At 48.9% G+C, this 18,687-nt stretch overlaps 1 protein-coding gene across 4 annotated transcripts in view; it reads right to left on the bottom strand.

Annotated features, from left to right (window-relative positions):
• Positions 1-626: 626 nt before the first annotated feature.
• The window catches only part of chd4b (chromodomain helicase DNA binding protein 4b), a 28,873-nt gene continuing 10,812 nt past the window's right edge, over positions 627-18,687 (bottom strand). For 2 of the 4 annotated variants that reach the window (XM_031575761.2, XM_031575763.2), the window contains exons 15-40: positions 18,344-18,535; positions 17,523-17,723; positions 16,949-17,086; positions 16,251-16,372; positions 15,461-15,634; positions 15,010-15,151; positions 14,680-14,811; positions 14,067-14,184; positions 13,519-13,643; positions 13,141-13,233; positions 12,728-12,878; positions 12,252-12,421; positions 11,381-11,570; positions 10,548-10,634; positions 10,093-10,184; positions 9,693-9,826; positions 9,329-9,473; positions 8,460-8,616; positions 8,100-8,197; positions 5,807-6,044; positions 5,423-5,476; positions 4,909-5,076; positions 4,437-4,545; positions 4,113-4,245; positions 3,358-3,553; positions 627-1,596 (exon numbers count right to left, since the gene is read on the bottom strand). In XM_031575761.2, the coding sequence (XP_031431621.1) occupies positions 1,421-1,596; positions 3,358-3,553; positions 4,113-4,245; positions 4,437-4,545; positions 4,909-5,076; positions 5,423-5,476; positions 5,807-6,044; positions 8,100-8,197; positions 8,460-8,616; positions 9,329-9,473; positions 9,693-9,826; positions 10,093-10,184; positions 10,548-10,634; positions 11,381-11,570; positions 12,252-12,421; positions 12,728-12,878; positions 13,141-13,233; positions 13,519-13,643; positions 14,067-14,184; positions 14,680-14,811; positions 15,010-15,151; positions 15,461-15,634; positions 16,251-16,372; positions 16,949-17,086; positions 17,523-17,723; positions 18,344-18,535 (3,735 nt within the window). In that variant the 3' untranslated portion in view covers positions 627-1,420. The remainder of the gene's footprint in view (positions 1,597-3,357; positions 3,554-4,112; positions 4,246-4,436; positions 4,546-4,908; positions 5,077-5,422; positions 5,477-5,806; positions 6,045-8,099; positions 8,198-8,459; positions 8,617-9,328; positions 9,474-9,692; positions 9,827-10,092; positions 10,185-10,547; positions 10,635-11,380; positions 11,571-12,251; positions 12,422-12,727; positions 12,879-13,140; positions 13,234-13,518; positions 13,644-14,066; positions 14,185-14,679; positions 14,812-15,009; positions 15,152-15,460; positions 15,635-16,250; positions 16,373-16,948; positions 17,087-17,522; positions 17,724-18,343; positions 18,536-18,687) is intronic. The other 2 variants (XM_031575764.2, XM_031575765.2) reach the window with 1 other exon arrangement.

Raw genomic sequence — 18,687 nt, 5'->3', positions numbered from 1 at the left:
CACGGCTGAATGGTGTGACGACATCATCTAGAGACCTATCAGGAATGTAGATGTGAAGGGGAGGGGGCTTCTTGATCTAACTCAGTGCATGGTGGCTGGGTGAAGGTACAAAAAAAATACAAAAAAGGAAACCCTGTTAAGCTTCTGTCCAGAGAGAGAGAGAGAGAGAGAGAGAGAGAGAGAGAGAGAGTGTGTGTGTGTGTGTGTGTGTGTGTGTGTGTGTGTGTGTGTGTGTGTGTGTGTGTGTGTGTGTGTGTGTGTGTGTGTGTGTGCGCCTGTGTGTGCACGTGCGCGCGTGTGTGTGGCTGTATGTGTCTGTGGGTGCATGGCTGGTGAAGTTCCTGTTTTGGCCGTACAGAAAAGACGTGCTTCTACAGCTTCCCTCCTATTCTTCTGGTGTGTGTGTGTGTGTGGGCCCTTTAAACACATTTACATTACATTTACATTTAGTCATTTAGCAGACGCTTTTGTCCAAAGCGACATACAACACCCAGCCATCCTGGTGTATGAGTGTGATGCACACACTCATGTGCCATCATCACAATCCAGCTTTGCCAACACACACACACACACACACACACACACACACACACACACACACACACACACACACACACACACACACACACACACACACACACACACACACACACACACACACACACACACACACACACACACTCACTCACTCCAGGAAGTGAAGTAGGCCCCTGTCATCATGTAAGTTAATGTGAAGAGTCAACACTCCAGCAGGGTCTGTCTCTTAGAGGAACCTGGAACCTGATTGAACTCATAAAAAAAAACATTACAAATAACATGAACTTCCCTTCCGTGTTATTTCAATTGCTCACAAAAGCATTTGTGTTTTATTGCTTTTAGAAAACAAAGAGTATGTTTCTAAGATTGGGGAGATGGCTTTGGTGAGTGAGACCCTGGCAACACATCAGTGCTAGCATGTGACGTGTCATTCCATCTATGTGAGTGTACATCTGTCTCTCTTTCTCTCTCTCTCTCGCTCGCCCTCTCTGCGTGTTTGTCTGTGTGTGTGTGTGTGTGTGTGTGTCAGAAGCATCAGGCCAAAAGTTTCTCTACATTTCACCCCGCGCTGAATGCAGAGCAGGTGCACAGAAAAGAGAGAGGAAAAATAGAACGATGGAGAGATTCTGAGGCAAAAAAGGGGGGGGGGGGGGGGGAAGTGCGCGTTGAGGTGCCTGAATATCATCCCTGCTTTTCTCCATGGAGACAACTACCGTGGCAACAGTTACCATGGTGCCCTCCTGTGCTTCTGGGGGAGGGCGGGTGATTATATACAGTAGAATCCTCCAGAAGAGGAGGAGGAGGAGGGGAGAGGAGGAGACGAGGAGTGAGACTAAAACGAGTGCGGGACTCCATCCTCCTTCCCTGAGGGGTCACGGAGAGGTCAGCGGGGCGTCTGCGTCTGCGTGACCTCTGGCCCGCGACTCGCCAGCCGACTCAGAATGTTCCGCTCTGACATCTGCAGCCGCACAGCAACCGGTGGTATCCGGGCGATGGTTGCTGGGAGACGGGTGACATCAGCCTTCATGTCGCTGAGCAGCTCCTCCAATTGTTTGAGAACTGAGGGGGAAAAGAGAGAGAGGAAGGAGAGAGGGGGAGAGCGATAGACAGAGCGAAAGATAGAGAGAATGTGTGTGAGACAGAGCTGTATTATTATTATGAATATTGGCTTTGGCATCACGGTATCTAAACACTCATGCGTCTAAAGCAAGAGTGTGTGATGGAGAGATATCGAGGTGATAAGGAAGAGAAAGCAAAAATAACTCTCCATACCATTAAACAATAAAATATCCAAATTCCAATGCCAATTACGCACAGGCTGAAACTATTCCACTGCCTTCCGAAGCCAACTGCACTATATGGAGGTCTGGATGTCATCAACCACAAACACCCAACTGAGCCCCTGTAAGAGGTCAGGGTTCACTGGAGCGCACACGCACTCAAGCACACACACACCAATGAACACAAACACACTCACACACATATACAAACAAATACATAAACACACATACACAAATGCATACAGTGTTGAATCAGGCGAAATAGAGAAAAAGCAATCAAACATTGGGCTGAAATAGCATAAAAACAAAGCAAACTTGGCATGCGGTATGCGGGAGAGAGTGAGGGACAGAGAGAGAGAGTGAGGGAGAGAGAGAGAGTGAGGGTGAGAGAGAAGGGGGGACAGAGAGAGAGTGGGGGAGAGGGAGAGAGAGAGTGAGGGTTGAGAGAGAAGGGGGGACAGAGAGAGAGTGGGGGAGAGGGAGAGAGAGAGAGAGGGAGAGAGAGAGTGAGGGACAGAAAGAGAGTGAGGGAGAGGGAGAGAGTCAGGGAGAGAGTGAGGGAGAGAGTGAGGGACAGAGAGAAAGGGGGACAGAGAGAGAATGAAACATATTTTGACCCCCTGAGCTAATGAGCGCGACAATGTACAGACCGACCTTGTGTGGTTCCACCCACCCACACCCACCCGCAGCCACCCACCCACCCGCACCTGCACGCACGCACGCACGCACGCACGCACGCACACAGACACACACACACACAGAGCTCACTACTGGTGTACTCTACTGCTCTGTTCTTAGCACACACAACAGGAAAAAACACCTCTGACCACAAACAGTAAGGGTGGAAGAAAGACGAGAATAGCCATACAAATGTGTGTGTGTGGGTGTGTATGCGTATGTATGGTATCTTTATGAATCACTGGCAGGCTTGGCAAGCTTATTTTTATATAGGTGCAAGTGTCTATGCATATGTGTGTGTGTGTGTGTGTGCATGTGTGTAGTATTTTTGTGAAGCACTGCATTACTGGGCTTGTGTACACAGGCTCTTTGCTGAGGTGCTGAAGTGTGTTTGTGTGAGTGTGTGTGAGTCTGAGAGTGCATGTGTATGTGTGTGTGTATGTGAGTGTGTGTGTGTGTGTGTGTGTGTGTAGGGGTACCTTTATGAAGCACTGCGTTAGCGGGCATGTTTCATAACATGAACTCCTTGCTGAGGTGCTGGAGTGTGTGTGTGTGTGTGTAGGTACCTTTATGAAGCATTGCATTAGCGGGCTTGTTTCCTGACATGGACTCCTTGCTGAGGTGCTGGAGTGAGTGTGTGTGTGTGTGTGCGTGTGTATGTACCTTTATGAAGCACTGCCTTAGCGGGCTTGTTTCCTGACATGGACTCCTTGCTGAGGTGCGTGTGCGTGTGCGTGTGCGCGTGCGCGTGCGCGTGCGCGTGCGCGTGCGCGTGCGCGTGCGCGTGCGCGTGTGCGTGTGTGTGTGTGTGTGTGTGTGTGAGTGAGTGAGTGAGTGTGTGTGTGTGTGTGTGTGTAGGTACCTTTATGAAGCACTGCATTAGCGGGCTTGTTTCCTGACATGGACTCCTTGCTGAGGTGCTGGTGGGACTCGGCCAGACACTCGACCTCGCTGAAGCGCGTGTTGAGGGCCATGCTGGGGTGGGACGGGTCCTCAGACATGTTCAGGTACGCAGCCCTGCGCAGCTGCTCCTCGATCACCAGGGCCTGCTCCAACAGCTGAGAGAGCGGAGAGAGGGAGGAGAGAGGGAGGGAGGAGAGAGGGAGGACAGAGGGAGAGGAGAGAGGGAGAGGGAGGAGACAGGGACAGGGAGAGAGAGAGAGGGAGGAGAGAGGGAGAGGGAGGAGAGGGGGAGGAGAGAGGGAGGAGAGAGGGAGGAGAGGGAGAGGGAGGAGAGGGGGAGGAGAGGGCGAGGAGAGGGAGGGAGGAGAAGAAGAGGGACAGGGAGAGAGAAAGAGAGAGGGAGCAAAAGGAAGGGAAGAGTGAGAGAGTCAAAATAAGTATTTGTGTGTGTGTGTGTGTGTGTGTCTGTGTGTGAGAGAGTGTGTGTGTCTGTGTGTGAGAGAGTGTGTGTGTGAGAGCGAGATGTGGGGATCACATGAGTGCATCATATGACTTTGTGCGTGTTACTGTGCGTTTGAATATTTGAGTTTAACTGTGTGTGCATATGTTTGTGTGTTGTTTTAGTTTGAGATGATGTGTTTGAATGAGGAGCATCATATGGGTGTGGATGTGTGTGTGTGTTTGAGCACTTCTGAGTACTGATGCAAGTGTCACCTTGAAGCGGCGTGCGAGGAACTTGTTCTTGATCTCCAGGAAGTTCCCTCGGCTCATCTCTCCCTTGAAGGGCTCGTTGAGGATGGCGAAGCGCACGTCGTTCTGCACGTCCTGCCAGCGAGCGTACCCGTGTCTGAGAGAAGGCGCGGGGTCAAAGATCAAAACACTGGCCCCACAGTACTACACTTCCCAGAATCCCTCACTGCCCATCTGAGAGTCACTACACTGTCTCCATTAACACAGCTGTTGAAGTGAACCCTTCTGTGTCAGAGCAACAGCCATTCAGCAGGTTGCCGAGGGCAACTGTTGCTATATGAAGGATACTGTATGATACCAGCCAGGAGCCAGTAGTCATGGCGACGGTGCCAGATCTCGTAGGTCTTCTTGGTGACAGTGGCAGCCCTCTCCTCATTCTGCCACAGGGAGTGCAGTTCTGAGAGAGAGAGAGAGAGAGAGAGAGAGAGAGAACAAAGCAGGACCATGGGGATTATGAGTTACATATGAAATCATTAGGGCCTTTTTGCTGTGAATTTGAGTACATGTGATATACAGATGACCACCCCAACTTCTGTACACGGAATATGCATAGATGTCATGCCCAGCCCTGACCACTAGAGGGTGCTTATAAAGAGTCTATAAAGACAAAAGAGAATTAGATTTGGTAGCTGATATATATATATATATATATATATACATATAGTCCCTTAAAGCAGAACTGCAAACTCTCTAGACCACACACACATGCACAAGCCTGCTCATACCCACATACAAACACATCCAACAAGTGTGTGTTTACCGGTAAAGCCTCCGTCTGCGATGTTGAACATGAAGCGCTGTTTGGCTGCTGCTTTCTTCTTCTCCTCAGTCACTCCATCCACTCCTGCACTGCCCTCCTTCACGCTCTCTCCATTCTGCAGCTTCCCACTCTCCTCCGTCTTCACGCCATCTTTCTCCTCCTTTGGTTCTGAGAGGCAACACCACAGAGAAGTGTGCGTGTGGTGAGACATATGAGCGTGTGTATGTCTACGTGTGTGTGTGTGTGTGTGTGTGTGAAAAAAAGGAGATATCTCTTTCCAGAACTGTTGGGGACTGCTTGATCACACACTGAAATGTTTTATGCCTGGAATCCTTCTGTACTTCCTGGCTAAGAGGGATTATGGACAGTACATGAATATTTCTAAACTGGACTGGGCTGGACTGCCACCTCCTGCCACTTTCTCCGCTCACCACCACCACCACCACCTCCCAAAACGGCACACCTCCCAAAGCATGGGGCGGCCGCCTCGGTCCCTCACAGTTTGTTACGCTACCTTTTTTCTCCTCCGCTGCAGAGCTCGTGTCCATTTTTTCCTCCTTACATTCCTCTGTGGATCAAATGGAGGGAAAGAAAGAGAGAAAACCCAGACAAAGCACAATAAGAGGGCGAGAGAGAGACCATGACAGAAAAAGGCAATATATCATGTATATACCATACCCCACATTAAGTCAGTGCTACAGTAAGCTCACTGAGGTACATGTTTCCCCTGACTAAAAACTGAACTGAAACAGTGTCTACACCATGCCATGGGTAGTTACATACTCCTTAAGATAGATCACACCCCCTTGGTGATATTAGGATACACCCCATGCCACGTGGAGGATCTTCCTTCAGGTACAACGCACCCCCTAGATAGGCCACACCTCCTGTGACTGACCTTTGGCCTTTGTTTCCTCCGCCCCCTCGGCCTTCAGTTCTGAGGACGAGCTGCTCTCCTCCTCCGACGACTCTTTCGTTTTTTCCTCCTTCTCTCCGCCGTCCTTCGGTTTCTCTTTCTCCGTCTCTGCGCTCGCGCCATCCTCTGACGGGGTGGGTTTAGGGTCGCCGTCGGCCGCTTTCTTCTCTTCGGTCTCTGGGCTGGGCGGCTTGTCACTCTCATCAGGGATCTCAATGATCTGAGGGAGGGAGGAAGAGGGAGAGGCAGAGAGAGAGAGGAGAAGAGGGGGGAGAAAGAGTGAGAGAGAGAAAAAGGGCGAGAGAGACAGAGAAGCAAAGAAAAAGGATAGCGAAGTAAGAGAGAGAGAGAGAGAGACAACATGGAGAGTCAGACACAAACAGAATGAGTATTGCAAGTACTGTATACACTGTAAGGGAATGTATGTAAGTATGCACTGTAAGGGAATGTATGTAAGTATACTGTAATGGAAATAATGTAAGTATAAACTCTAAGGGAATGAATGTAAGTATAGACTCTAAGGCAGGGGTCTTCAACCTTTTTCAGCCCAAGGACCCCTTGGCTGAGAGAGACACTGAGCAGGGACCCCCACCTCCGCCGCCCCAAATTTAGGCCTGATATTCATATATTTTATCTGGAACTAAGTATCAGCCACACACACACACACACACACACACACACACACACACACACACACACACACACACACACACACACACACACACACACACACAAACACACTCCCCTACACATGTTTGAACATAATGATACATAATTTGTAACACACAACTCGTTTAAATTTATTCTGTTTATAATTTTATGATTTTTTTCTCCCTTACAGCTAGCCATTACTCTGTATTCAATGAGGGGGGGGACAAAGAATTGAGTAGCTTGAGAAGCTTAAGTATGGATGAAATATCTCATGATCTAGTGAGAGGCCTGACGTTTGACAATTCATCACTCATGTCTTTGGCAACAAGATTCTCCCTATGAAGCATTCAGTGCGTCACACATGGCTCTTACACCGTCTGTGCACATCGCGACACATTTTGGCCAGGGTATATCATGTTCACGGAAAAATTGTCGATCACTTTGAAAGTCTCTGAACTCTTCTGTACGTCCATGCAGCTGCTTACAGAATATAAATTCCTCCTGCATCTCATTTTGGTAGACAACCACACAAACGCTAAAAACAGAGGGTCGTTTGACATGTCTGTGGATTCATCTAATTGTAGTGCAAAATAATCTGCTTTCGGGAGTTTCGCGACTAGTTGTGCCCTCACATCAGCTGCCAATTCATCAATTGAAAGGGGAAAAAAAGCGAAGGGATGCTTTTCAGTTTTTTTCACGTACTCCTCCTTCCCAAACGTTGTTTTTCACATATGACTAGCTGCTGGCAATATTAAACTTTCCGCAATTATGTATGGCGTTTTGGTCTGAGCGACACGTAATGCAACTTGATAAGAGGGTTTTAAAGCTAGCTCGCCAACTGTGGCTGATTGTCTGCTGGCCCTCAAAATATTTTAAACGGGAAATATTAAATGTTTGTTTCTTTCAAGTGAGCATGGGTTGTCTCTAAGTCTAAGTGTCGTTGCAGCTTTGATGGCTTCATACTTTCGTTTGATAGCACGGGAGAGCAAACCACGCACACTGGTAGTTTGTCACCATCGGTCTCTTTGTAGGTGAAGCCAAACTTCAGATAATTATTTGAATATTTACGTGTTTTCTACAGTTTGCGTTTTTGGGTATTAAGGCATGTTGGCATCCTCTGAAGAAGGTAGATCATCTGAACCGCCATCAGTGCTGTATGACGTGGAGCTTTTGTTCCGAGAAATTACAAAACGTTTAAATTTTATGGTTATGGCAGGTAACGTGTTTTGGCACCAGATAGCTAAATGTAGCTAAAAGTGCATATGTTGCCATGGTAATCAAATGATCTCGTGAAGATTCATGGGTAGCCTATGTATTATTTTATAAACGAATAGAAAGCAATTGTTACGATCTGTTTATGTTTATGTAGCCTATTGGACGTTTTTAATTTTTGGTAGAGGGAAAAATGCTTCAGATGAAATAATTTGGCGGACCCCCTGCAGTACCTCCGCGGACCCCCTGGGGGTCGCGGACCCCCGATTGAAGACCCCTGCTCTAAGGGAATGAATGTAAGTATGCACTGTAAGGGAATGTATGTAAGTATGCACTGTAAGGGTAAATATCCCAGAGCTGCATCAGTAGCAGTTCTAGCTGCTGATCTGTGGAATTGTAATCTCTGTTGTACCTCAGGTTCATCAGCCTTCACCCTCTTCACGTCCGTCTCTCCCTCTCCCTCCATCTTCTCATCCGCATCCTTGGGATCCTCAGTCTTAGAGGCCTCCTCTGCTCCACAGGCAGACAAATACACAGGGACAACATGAAGCAGAGAGAGACAGACTGCATGAGTGACAGAGTGTATGTGCATATGAGTGAGAGATTGCAACGATATAAAGTATATGAAGGCGAGTGTTTGTGTGTGTGTGTGTGTGTGTGTGTGTTTTTGTCTATGCGTGCTTGTGTGTGTGTGTGTGTGTGTGTATGTAAGCGTCCAGTACCTGGGGCAAGTGTGTTAGGTTGTGTGTGTGTGTGTGTGTGTGTCCAGTACCTGGGGCTGGTGTGTTAGGTTGGGTATCTGCTGGTGTCCCCGTGGAGGGCGTCTTCGGGTCGTCGCCCGTGGCAACTGCAGCGGCTTTCTTGCTCTCCTCCAGCTCCTTCATCCAGGGCATTGACCACTGGCCATTCACATGCTCAAACTCCTGAACCTGCAGCAGACACCAGCCAATCAGAGAGAAGATCACCAAACCAGCAACCACCAGACACCAGCTGACCGACACCATACCACATATGAGGATATGAGGCCATTCACATGCTCGAACTCCTGAACCTGCAGCAGCCGCCAGCCAATCAGAGAGAAGATCACCGAACCAGCAACCAATCACCTGCTGACCAGACCCTAAACCACCTATGAGGATATGAGCCCACCATTCCTCCTCACCTTCCTCTATTGCTAGTGAAGCCTATTTACATCTCTCATTTTTGATACCGAAACATTTCATTTCATCTGAAACAAATCTGTCGGCAGTCTGTCAGTCAAACCTGTAACCTGAAACCTGCATTTTCAGGCAAACCTATGAAGGCTTGCGGTTTGACGGTCATCTGCTGACACACACACACACACACTACACTGTTAGGGTTTCAGATGTTTAAAAGCATGCTCACTACGATCAGCAAAACCAACACAACACCTGACCTAAATGACCACATCAGAGACCACATTATGAAATTCCTGCACCAACAACACAAACCAGCCGATCAGCGTTCAGATAATCTCATCTTTGAATGAAACAATCAACTAATGAGAGCGCTGCCTATTCACACATCCAACCATTATTTGTATGAGTGATCAATATCCAGTGATCCATACTGCGTGAGGGAAGAGACCCACATCAGCTCCCAATCAGGGGGTTACTGTACCTTCTTGCGAATCAGTGACATCACACCGATGCGTGTTAGGACGTGTTGCCGTGACAACCCCTCCCGTGGGACCCCGTCTGCAAACGTCTCCGCCCCGTCGGCTCCCGGTTCACACAGGTGCCGCATGAAGAGAGACACGTACGCTCTGAGGCGACAACAAACACACGCGCGTACACACACAGACAGGAGCTGTGTCAAAAATGGACATTTAAATAATTTACCATTTGAAATACATTACCATAATAATAATTGTATTACATTACACCTCAATAACAACAGTTTGACACAAGAAAAATATATTTAGCCTCACACATGGATGCATACACACACTCTCACACACACACACACACACACACACTCTTACTTGAACTCCTTCTCTGATTTCCCCCGCAGGTCCCTGACCAGCCACTGGGTGGTGAAGGCGTCCTGTGGAGGCATCCCATAACGCATCACTGCATTCAGGAAGGCCTTCCTCTGACGAGCATTAAAGCCCAACACCTGAGAGAGAGAGAGAGAGAGAGAGAGAGAGAGAGAAAGAGAAGAGGGGCAAGAGAGGAGCAGGAGAGGGACAGGAGAGGAACAGAGAGGTGCATGAGAGGGGAGAGAGGAGAGAATACACATAAAAGGGAGGACATTTACAGACAAATAGAAGCAGAATGTGGTGTGTGTGTGTGTGTGTGTGTGTGTGTGTGTGTGTGTGTGTGTGTGTGTGTGTGTGTGGGCACACAGCCTCTGATAGGTAGGCAGGTTCCTGACTAATGTACCTCGATGTTGCCGCCAACTCTGGCCAGTAGGGGGGGCAGTGGCTTGTCTCTGTCGTTCCTCAGTCCCTTTCGGTTCGGCCGGCGAGAGTTAGCTGACGGAGAGAAAGAGAGAGAGTTCGACCCACGCTTGGGCACACTTGCATACACACCCATACACAAATACACTCATTCACAGGCTGCACACACACACACACACACACACACACACAAACAAACACACACACACACAAACACACACACACACACTCAAACACAAACACAAACACAAACACACACACACACACACACACACACACACACACACACACACACACTCACACTCACACATAGAGACACACACACACACACACACACACACAGGCTGCACGTACACACACACACACACACACACACACACACACACTCACACACAGACACACAAACACACACACCGAATCCAAATTAATATTTATTACCTTCAGCCCGCTCGTCAAAGTCTTCATCACCCTCCTCTGAAGCCACAGAGTAATCTGATTGGTTGTCAGACTGGTCATCCTGCCAATCTGGTGAGTGTCACATTGATCGGAGGAGCCAAATAATCAGTCACATGACCACGATAGAGGGGAAACAAGACACAGGAAACACAAAACTAACGTTCACACACAGTCACACACTAACACTCTTGTTACTTCATTCCTACATAGACGCATTTTATTATGTTAAATAAATCTATGTGCTAATGACGATGCCTCTGCAGTAAAGTTATGCATGCAAATACTGTTGCATTTCAACATGCATCAACACAAACTGACAAACTACACAACACTACTGCTAAAACTCACACAACCATCTATACATGCACCTCTAGAGACAGACAAACATGTACTCGTGTCTCACACACACAAACACACACACAAGTATTTTCACACCTATGCTCACACAGACATGCATAAACACACCCACATGCACACACACACACATATGCACATGCACACAAAGCTCACCCAGAAGCTCTCACACACATGCATACACACACACACATGCACACACACCTACAAAGCGCACCCAGAAGCTCACACACACACACACACACACACACACACACACACACACACACACACACACACACACACACACACACACACACACACACACACGAGTACACACACACACACACACACTCAGCTCACCCAGAAGCTCACACACACATACACATGAGTACAGACAGACAGACAGACAGACAGACAGACAGACAGACAGACAGTAGGGAGAGGGTAGTAGTAATAAAAAAGCGTTAGCGTGTCTGTACCCCGTCTACTACCTCGGTCCTCCTGCGAGCAGTCGTTGTAGTTGACGGGCTTGCGCGGGCGCTTGCCCTTGCCCAGGTCACGGCCCAGGTACTCCTGGTGCTGCTCGTAGTGGTGGCGCAGCAGCTTCTCCCAGTAGTCTGGGTCCACGCTCTCCTCCTGCTTAATAATCTCACGCTCCTCCTCCTCCTCCTGGAACGGAGACCAGGAGGACAGAGAGGAGGAGGAGGAGAGGGAGAGGGGAGGAGAGAGAGAGGGGAGAAGAGGGGGATAGAGAGGAAGAGAAGGAGAGGGGAGAAGAGGGGGACAGAGCGCATGAGAGAGAGAGGGGAGAAGAAGGGGGACAGAGAGGAGGAGGAAAAGAAAGAGAGAAAGAGTGGAGAAGGGGGGATGGAGAAGGGAAAAGGATGAGATAAGTTGGGATAGGGCAGCAAGAAAAGGAGAGAGGAGGGAGAGGGATGACAGAAGAGAGAGAGAGACAGAAAGAGAGAGAGAGAGAGAGAATGAGGGGCATGAGGAGAGAGGAGAGAGGGACAGATGGGTGTTGGGAAGGGAACAGGAATGGAAAAGGGCTCTTATTCAATTGAAGGCTAAAGGCCTCTGTGCTTCATGTCTTTGTGCTTGACTGATGTTTCTTCATGCACTCAGAAGAATGTTTGGGAAGGGAATGTGCACGCCGCACACACGCACGCACACACACACCTCCTTGTCCTCGTCTTTCACCATGTACCGGGCCACCTTGAAGGAGCTGAGTTACTCGTTCATGCTCTGTATCTCTCAAACACACACACACACACACACACACACACACACACACACACACACACACACACACTCACACACACACACACACACTCACACACAGACTCTCACCTCCTCTTCCTCGTCCTTAACCACGTACTGGGCCACCTTGAAGGAGCTGAGGTACTCGTTCATGCTCTGCATCTCGTTGTCCTCTGTGGCGTCCCGGTTACGGTCCAGCAGGCCGTCGATGGCCTTGTCGTCGTAGTGAATCACACTGCTGTCCTCCTCCTTGTTGTCTCCTGCGCACAGGAACAGAGATGATCAGCATTTTCCTGAACAGTTGTATTGGACTAGATGGGGGTTAGGTGGAGCTGCAGTGTAAGTGTACAGTTACATGTGTGTGTGTGTGTGTGTGCGTGTGTTGCTTGTGTGTGTGTGTGTGTGTGTGTGTGTGTGTGTGTGTGTGTGTGTGTGTGTTCTGTTGAAGGGGGGCTGGAGGACATAAAGTAAGTGTTGTACTGTATGGAGGCTGAGACTGTAGTGTGTTTTGGGGGGGGGGGGGGGGTAAGACAGGGGTATAGGGTGACAGGGGTGTGTGGTCTGACCCTCAGCGTCCCCCCTGAGCTCGTCCTTGAAGAGCTCCTCCGTCCCAAACTTAAGGATGTCGTCCAGCTCTTGTTTGGACATGGAGCCCGCCTTAGAACCCAGACCGGGCCTAACCACCAGATGGGTCAACATCATCTTCTTCTTGGCAACCTGAGGCAGGGAACAGGTGAGAAGAAAGTTTGAATGCACACACAAGGAGGCTGAAGGGAGACAAAAATGTGTATGTGTGCGTGCTTGTGTGTGTGTGTGTGTGTGTGTGTGCGTGTGTATATGTGTGTGTGTGTGTGTGTGTGTGTGTGTGTGTGTGTGCGTGCGTCTGTGTGTCTGTGTGTGTGTGTGCATGTGTGTCTGTGTGTGTGTGTGTGTGTGTGTGTGTGTGTGTGTGAGTGCGCATTCATGCTTGCGCGCTTACCTGAGTGATCCGTTCTTCCACAGAGGCCTTGGTGACAAAGCGATAGATCATCACCTTCTTATTCTGACCAATCCGGTGAGCTCTGCTGAAAGCCTGACAGAGAGAGAGAGGAGGGAGAGTTGAGCGGGATACAGGGGAAAAGAAGGAAGGAAAGGAGGAGGCAGGGGAAAAGAGAGAGAATACAGAGTGGCAGACAGGGGAAAAGAGAGAGAACAAAGTGGGAGACAGGGGAAAAGAGAGAAGGAAAGGAGGAGACAGGGGGAAGTAAAAGGAGAGAGGGAGGAGAGGGGTACGAACTCAGTAAACGGTAAATGTGATTTTGTGAAAATGATCCTCCTTCTTTGCACCAGGAGCAAAGCGGCCCTGTCAGAGCATTACCTGGATGTCATTGTGGGGGTTCCAGTCGGAGTCGTAGATGATGACGGTGTCAGCGGTTGCCAGGTTGATGCCCAGGCCCCCCGCTCGAGTCGACAGGAGGAACACAAACTGAGGAGCACCAGGAGCTGGGGAGGGAGGGGGCAGCGAAGAACAGTGGGTGTTAAAGAGTAACCATGGCAACTAAAGGCCCTTCAAGGTACAGAGGAAGAACGGAAGAGTTTTTTTTAACCACACCGATGAAGATCTTAAAGGAAAACTTTAAGGATCTTTTTGGGTCGGAACTTCTTCTAAGCAGTTTCCACGTTTCCAGTTCAGAAACTTATAATAACATTTATGAGTCATTCTGTGATGAAAGTGTTCTAACTCCATGCTGGACCAATTACAATCATTAATTGTCCTTAGTAAAAGTTTGGACCCAATAAAAAATCTAAAAATAAATTGAAAGTTTCCAAGTTTCGCTTAAATCTCTTTTCTGGGGTCCAGAGATTAGAGCAATCAAGACAAAGAGGTGTGTTTATATTGGACATTGCTATGGCAACAAAGCTCACCGTTGAACCTATCAATGGCCTCCTGTCTCATGGACCCAGTTACACCTCCATCAATGCGCTCGTATTTGTAGCCTTCATTCTCCAGGAAGTCCTCCAGCAGGTCTAACATCTTAGTCATCTAGAGAGCAAGAGATGGGTTGAGAAAATGAGAGAGAGAGAGAGAGAGAGAAATGTACCTATCTGTGTTTCTATAGGTGACTGTGAGTGTTTGTCAGTATTAAGAATGGGACAAAGGGACTTTAACCTGGACAAAATGTCACATTCACATCAAAGGTATGCTGCATTTAAGCAGAACACCTCTGCAGTATACAGTTACATGCAATCCACAAGTAAGCCTGTGTGTGTGTGTGTGTGTGTGTGTATATGTGTATATGTGTGTGTTTGTGTGTGTGTATGTGTGTGTATGTGTATATGTGTATGTGTGTGTGGGTGTGGGTGTGTAGGTGTGTGTGTGTATGTGTGTGTGTGTGTGTGTGTGTGTGTGTGTGTGTGTATGTGTGTGTGGGGGTGTATATGTGTGTATATGTGTGCGGGTGTGTGTGTGTGGGGGTGTATATGGGTGTGTATGTGTATATGTGTGTGTGTGTGCTTTTGTGGGTGTGTGTGTGTGTACCTGGGAGAATATGAGGACCCTGTGGCCCCCTTCCTTGAGTTTTTTGAGCATCTTGTACAGCAGCATGAGTTTCCCAGCAGCCTTTGTCAGGGCAATCCCCTCATACATCCCATTGGGCATCTTGGGGGCTTCCTGTTTCCAACAACCAATAACAACACAGGGCCTCACGTTTCCACTAGCAACAGATGAATGATAAGATAAGGGAGCAACAGCCTGGAATCTTCTACAATTGTAGTATCCTCAATCACTATTTAAATTCAAAAGACTCCACCCCTGCTGACCAAGCAGAATGGTACAGTCCTTTGGGAGGGTGAACTAAGCGGGCCTTACTTGGGCAGCATTGGGGAAGAGGTAGGGGTGATTGCAGCACTTCTTCAAGTCCATCACCACGTTGAGCAGAGACGTCTGGTTGCCACCACCACGTGTGTTCAATGCCTCAAAGTTGCGCGTCAGCACAAACTTGTAGTACTTCCTGGGTCACAGAAAATACAAATCTTAGGTTAAAAAATTAAAAACTGGAAGAATTGCGGGTTCTACTGACTGCTCATCTGCAAGGGTTTATTCCCCCTCTCCTACACTTCTCTCCCCATCCTACCTTCCCCTCCCCTCCCCTCCCCGTCTGACTCACTTCTGCATGAGGCTGAGCTCCAGTCCCCATCCTCCCTCCCCTCCCCTCCCTCCCCTCCCCTCCCCTCCTCTTCCCATCCTCCCCTCCCCTCCCTCCCCTCCCCTCCCCTCCTCTTCCCATCCTCCCCTCCCTTCCCTCCCCGCCCCGACTCACTTCTGCATGGGGCTGAGCTCCACTCGGACGATGAGCTCTGTTTTGGAGGGCATGTGTTTGAACACGTCCGCTTTGAGCCTTCTGAGCATGTGCGGGCCCAGCATGTCATGTAGCTTCTTGATCTGGTCTTCCTTAGCGATGTCGGCAAACTCCTCCAGAAAAATCTCAAGCTTACTGACACAAACATACACACACAACACACAGGGTTAGTGAGGGATGACTGAATGTGTCTGCATATGTATGCGTTTGTGTGTGTGTATGTGTGAGTGTGTGTGCAAGCTTCAGTGTTCACGTGGGTGTGTGGGTGTGTGGGTGTGTGTGTGTGTACGTGTGTGTGTGTGTGTGTGTGTGTGTGTGTGTGTGTGCATGTGTGTGTGTGTGTGTGCATGTGTGTGTGTGTGTGTGCGTGCGTGTGCAAGCTTCAGTGTGCGTTGTGGTTTTAAAAAGAATTACACTACGCTTGAAAATAGAAGATAATAAGAATAGAATACTGGTAGTTGTGATTAGCATCTGTGTGCATCTTTCTGTGCATACGTCCATATGTTTGGAGTATTCAGTAATTTTCAGTTCAGTAATACACTGATCCTGAATCAGAGTACAGTGAGAATGATATCCATGTGCTGTTCTCTATTATTACTCTATGGTTATGTAAAACGCAACCGAATGTCCATATACACACACTCCGCCCACACACACATATATATAATACTGCATCCTCACACACAGACACACACACACATATATATAATACTGCATCCTCTCACACACACACACACACACACAAACTTACTTGAACCTCTCTGGAGTGAGGAAGTTAAGCAGATGGAACAGCTCCTCCAGGTTATTCTGCAGAGGAGTGCCTGTCAGCAGCAGCTTGTGCTGGAGGGGGTAGTTATTCAACACCCGGAAGAACTGAGGAGAAGAGGGGATGAGAGAGAGTGATAGGGGGTGAGAGAAAGAGGAGAAGAGGGGATGAGAGAGAGTGATAGGGGGTGAGAGAAAGAGGAGAAGAGGGGATGAGAGAGAGGAGAAGAGGGGGTGAGAGAGAGGAGAAGAAAGAGAGGAGAAGATGGGGTGAGAGAGAGAGAGAAGAAGGAGTGAGAGAGAGAGAAGAGAAAGAGAAGAGGGGGTGAGAGAGAGGAGAAGAGAGAGAGAAGAGGGGGTGAGAGAGAGGAGAAGAGGGGGTGAGAGAGAGAGGCGAAGAGGGGGTGAGAGAGAGAGCAAGGGGGGGGGGGGGGGGCAGAGGGACCATCGTCCGTTTAGTACTGGATATACACGCGACTATTGTTCAGTTCTGTGTTCGTATAAACAAGCTGAAATGGGATAAATATTTGATGAGTGATTCTAATGTCACTCTGAGAGCAGCTAGCCCAGCTGGTAGCAGCAAGGCTGTTTTGTCTCTGTTATCTCTGGACCCATTAGGGGTTAACTCACGGTCGGCCATTCCTCTGTTGTTCACTGTTCCTGACTGTGGCTGCTGTTCCTCACCTTTGATTGGTTGTTCTTGAGCCGGTGCGCCTCGTCCACCACCAGACAGGCCCAGTCGATGGAGCCCAGGATGGCCTGGTCAATGGTGATCAGCTCATACGAGGTCAGCAGCACGTGAAACTTCACCCCTGCCTCTTTCTGTGGAGCACAAACACGTCATCATCAGATTATGTCATATCAACATCAACATAAACGTAAACATAATATGAACATGGATCTGAAAATGAACTTGGAACATGAACATACATACCATCATCAGATCATGTGGAACATGCTTGTAATGTGAATAATGTTAGAAGCTGTGGGCAGGGGAGTTAACTTAACATTACTTAAGAATCCTACATTAGTGACACATGACAAAATAGCACCCACACACACACACACACACAAACACACACAAAAACACTCACACACAAACACACAATCACTCATACACACTCACACACACACACAAACACACACACACACACACACACACACACACACACACACACACAAAACACAAATGTGCTGTGGTGATACATCTGTCAAATCAGTCTGTCGCAGCAGACTGTGTGTGTGTGTGTGTGTTCACCTTCATCTTGGAGGCCTTCTTCCCTCCGCGGATGGCGTTGTCCTCAAAGCTGAACTCGTTCTCGCGGATGACGGCCCTGCTGTCCTTGTCCCCCACGTAGGTGACCACGTACATGTCGGGGGCCCACATCTCAAACTCACGCTCCCAGTTTATGATGGTGGACAGAGGGGCGCTCACCAGGAATGGACCCTTAGAGTGACCCTACAGTGTGTGTGTGTGTGTGTGTAAAAGAGTGTCAATATGTATGAGGACAGTAGGCATTTGTGTATGAGAGATTGTGTGTTTGTGTGTGTTTGTGTATGTGTGTGTGTGTGTGTTTGAGTGTGTATGAGTGATTGTGTGTTTGTTTGTGTTTGTGTGTTTGTGTTTGTGTGATCGTGTGTTTGTGTGTGTGTGTGGAGAGAAAGGGTAGGAGGTTGGGGAGGGGAGGAGAAGAGAAAACTGTGAATCCTCATAGGACACAGGAGAGCTCAGAGGCTCAGTGGAGATGTGGAGGTCTCCATGCTCTGTCAGACACCACAGGAGGTGCAGGGAGGACACGTGTATGTGTATGTGTGTGTGTGTGTGTGTATGTCCCGTCCTGCCTTTAGAACACAGCCCCCTCTCGGGACGTGTCCCCTTTAATGGACGGAGCTCACTCTGCGTCCCAGTCTGTCCCCTTTTAAGTCCACTGACACTGAGAGACAGGGAGCGGACAGAATGGACGCTAACCTACACATACACACATCCACACTCACGCACACACACACACACACACACACACACACACACACACACACACACACACACACACACACACACACACACATTCAAACACACACCTCCTTGTAGAGGGAGTAGAGGAACACTGCGGTCTGGACAGTCTTGCCCAGGCCCATCTCGTCGGCCAGGATGGTGTCGGTGCCCTGCGCCCAGGAGAAGCGCAGCCAGTTCAGGCCCTCCAGCTGGTACGGGTGCAGCGTGCCCCCCGTGGAGTCCAGGTAGTCCGGCTGGCGGTCAAACTTGATGGTGGGCTGGAGGGAGAAAAAGAGGGAGAGAGGTGAAGGGAGAAAGAGAGAGAGAGGTGGGGAAGAGATGTGTTGAGAAAAAGAGAGAGAGAGGAAGAGGGGGAGGGAGTGACGGAGAGAGAAAGAAAGGGAGAAAGAGAGAGGGATGTGAAGAGGGA

This window comes from Clupea harengus, chromosome 11 (genome assembly GCF_900700415.2).
Source record: "Clupea harengus chromosome 11, Ch_v2.0.2, whole genome shotgun sequence".
Classification (NCBI taxonomy): Eukaryota; Metazoa; Chordata; class Actinopteri; order Clupeiformes; family Clupeidae; genus Clupea; species Clupea harengus.
This window is presented reverse-complemented; position numbering and strand designations above follow the sequence as displayed.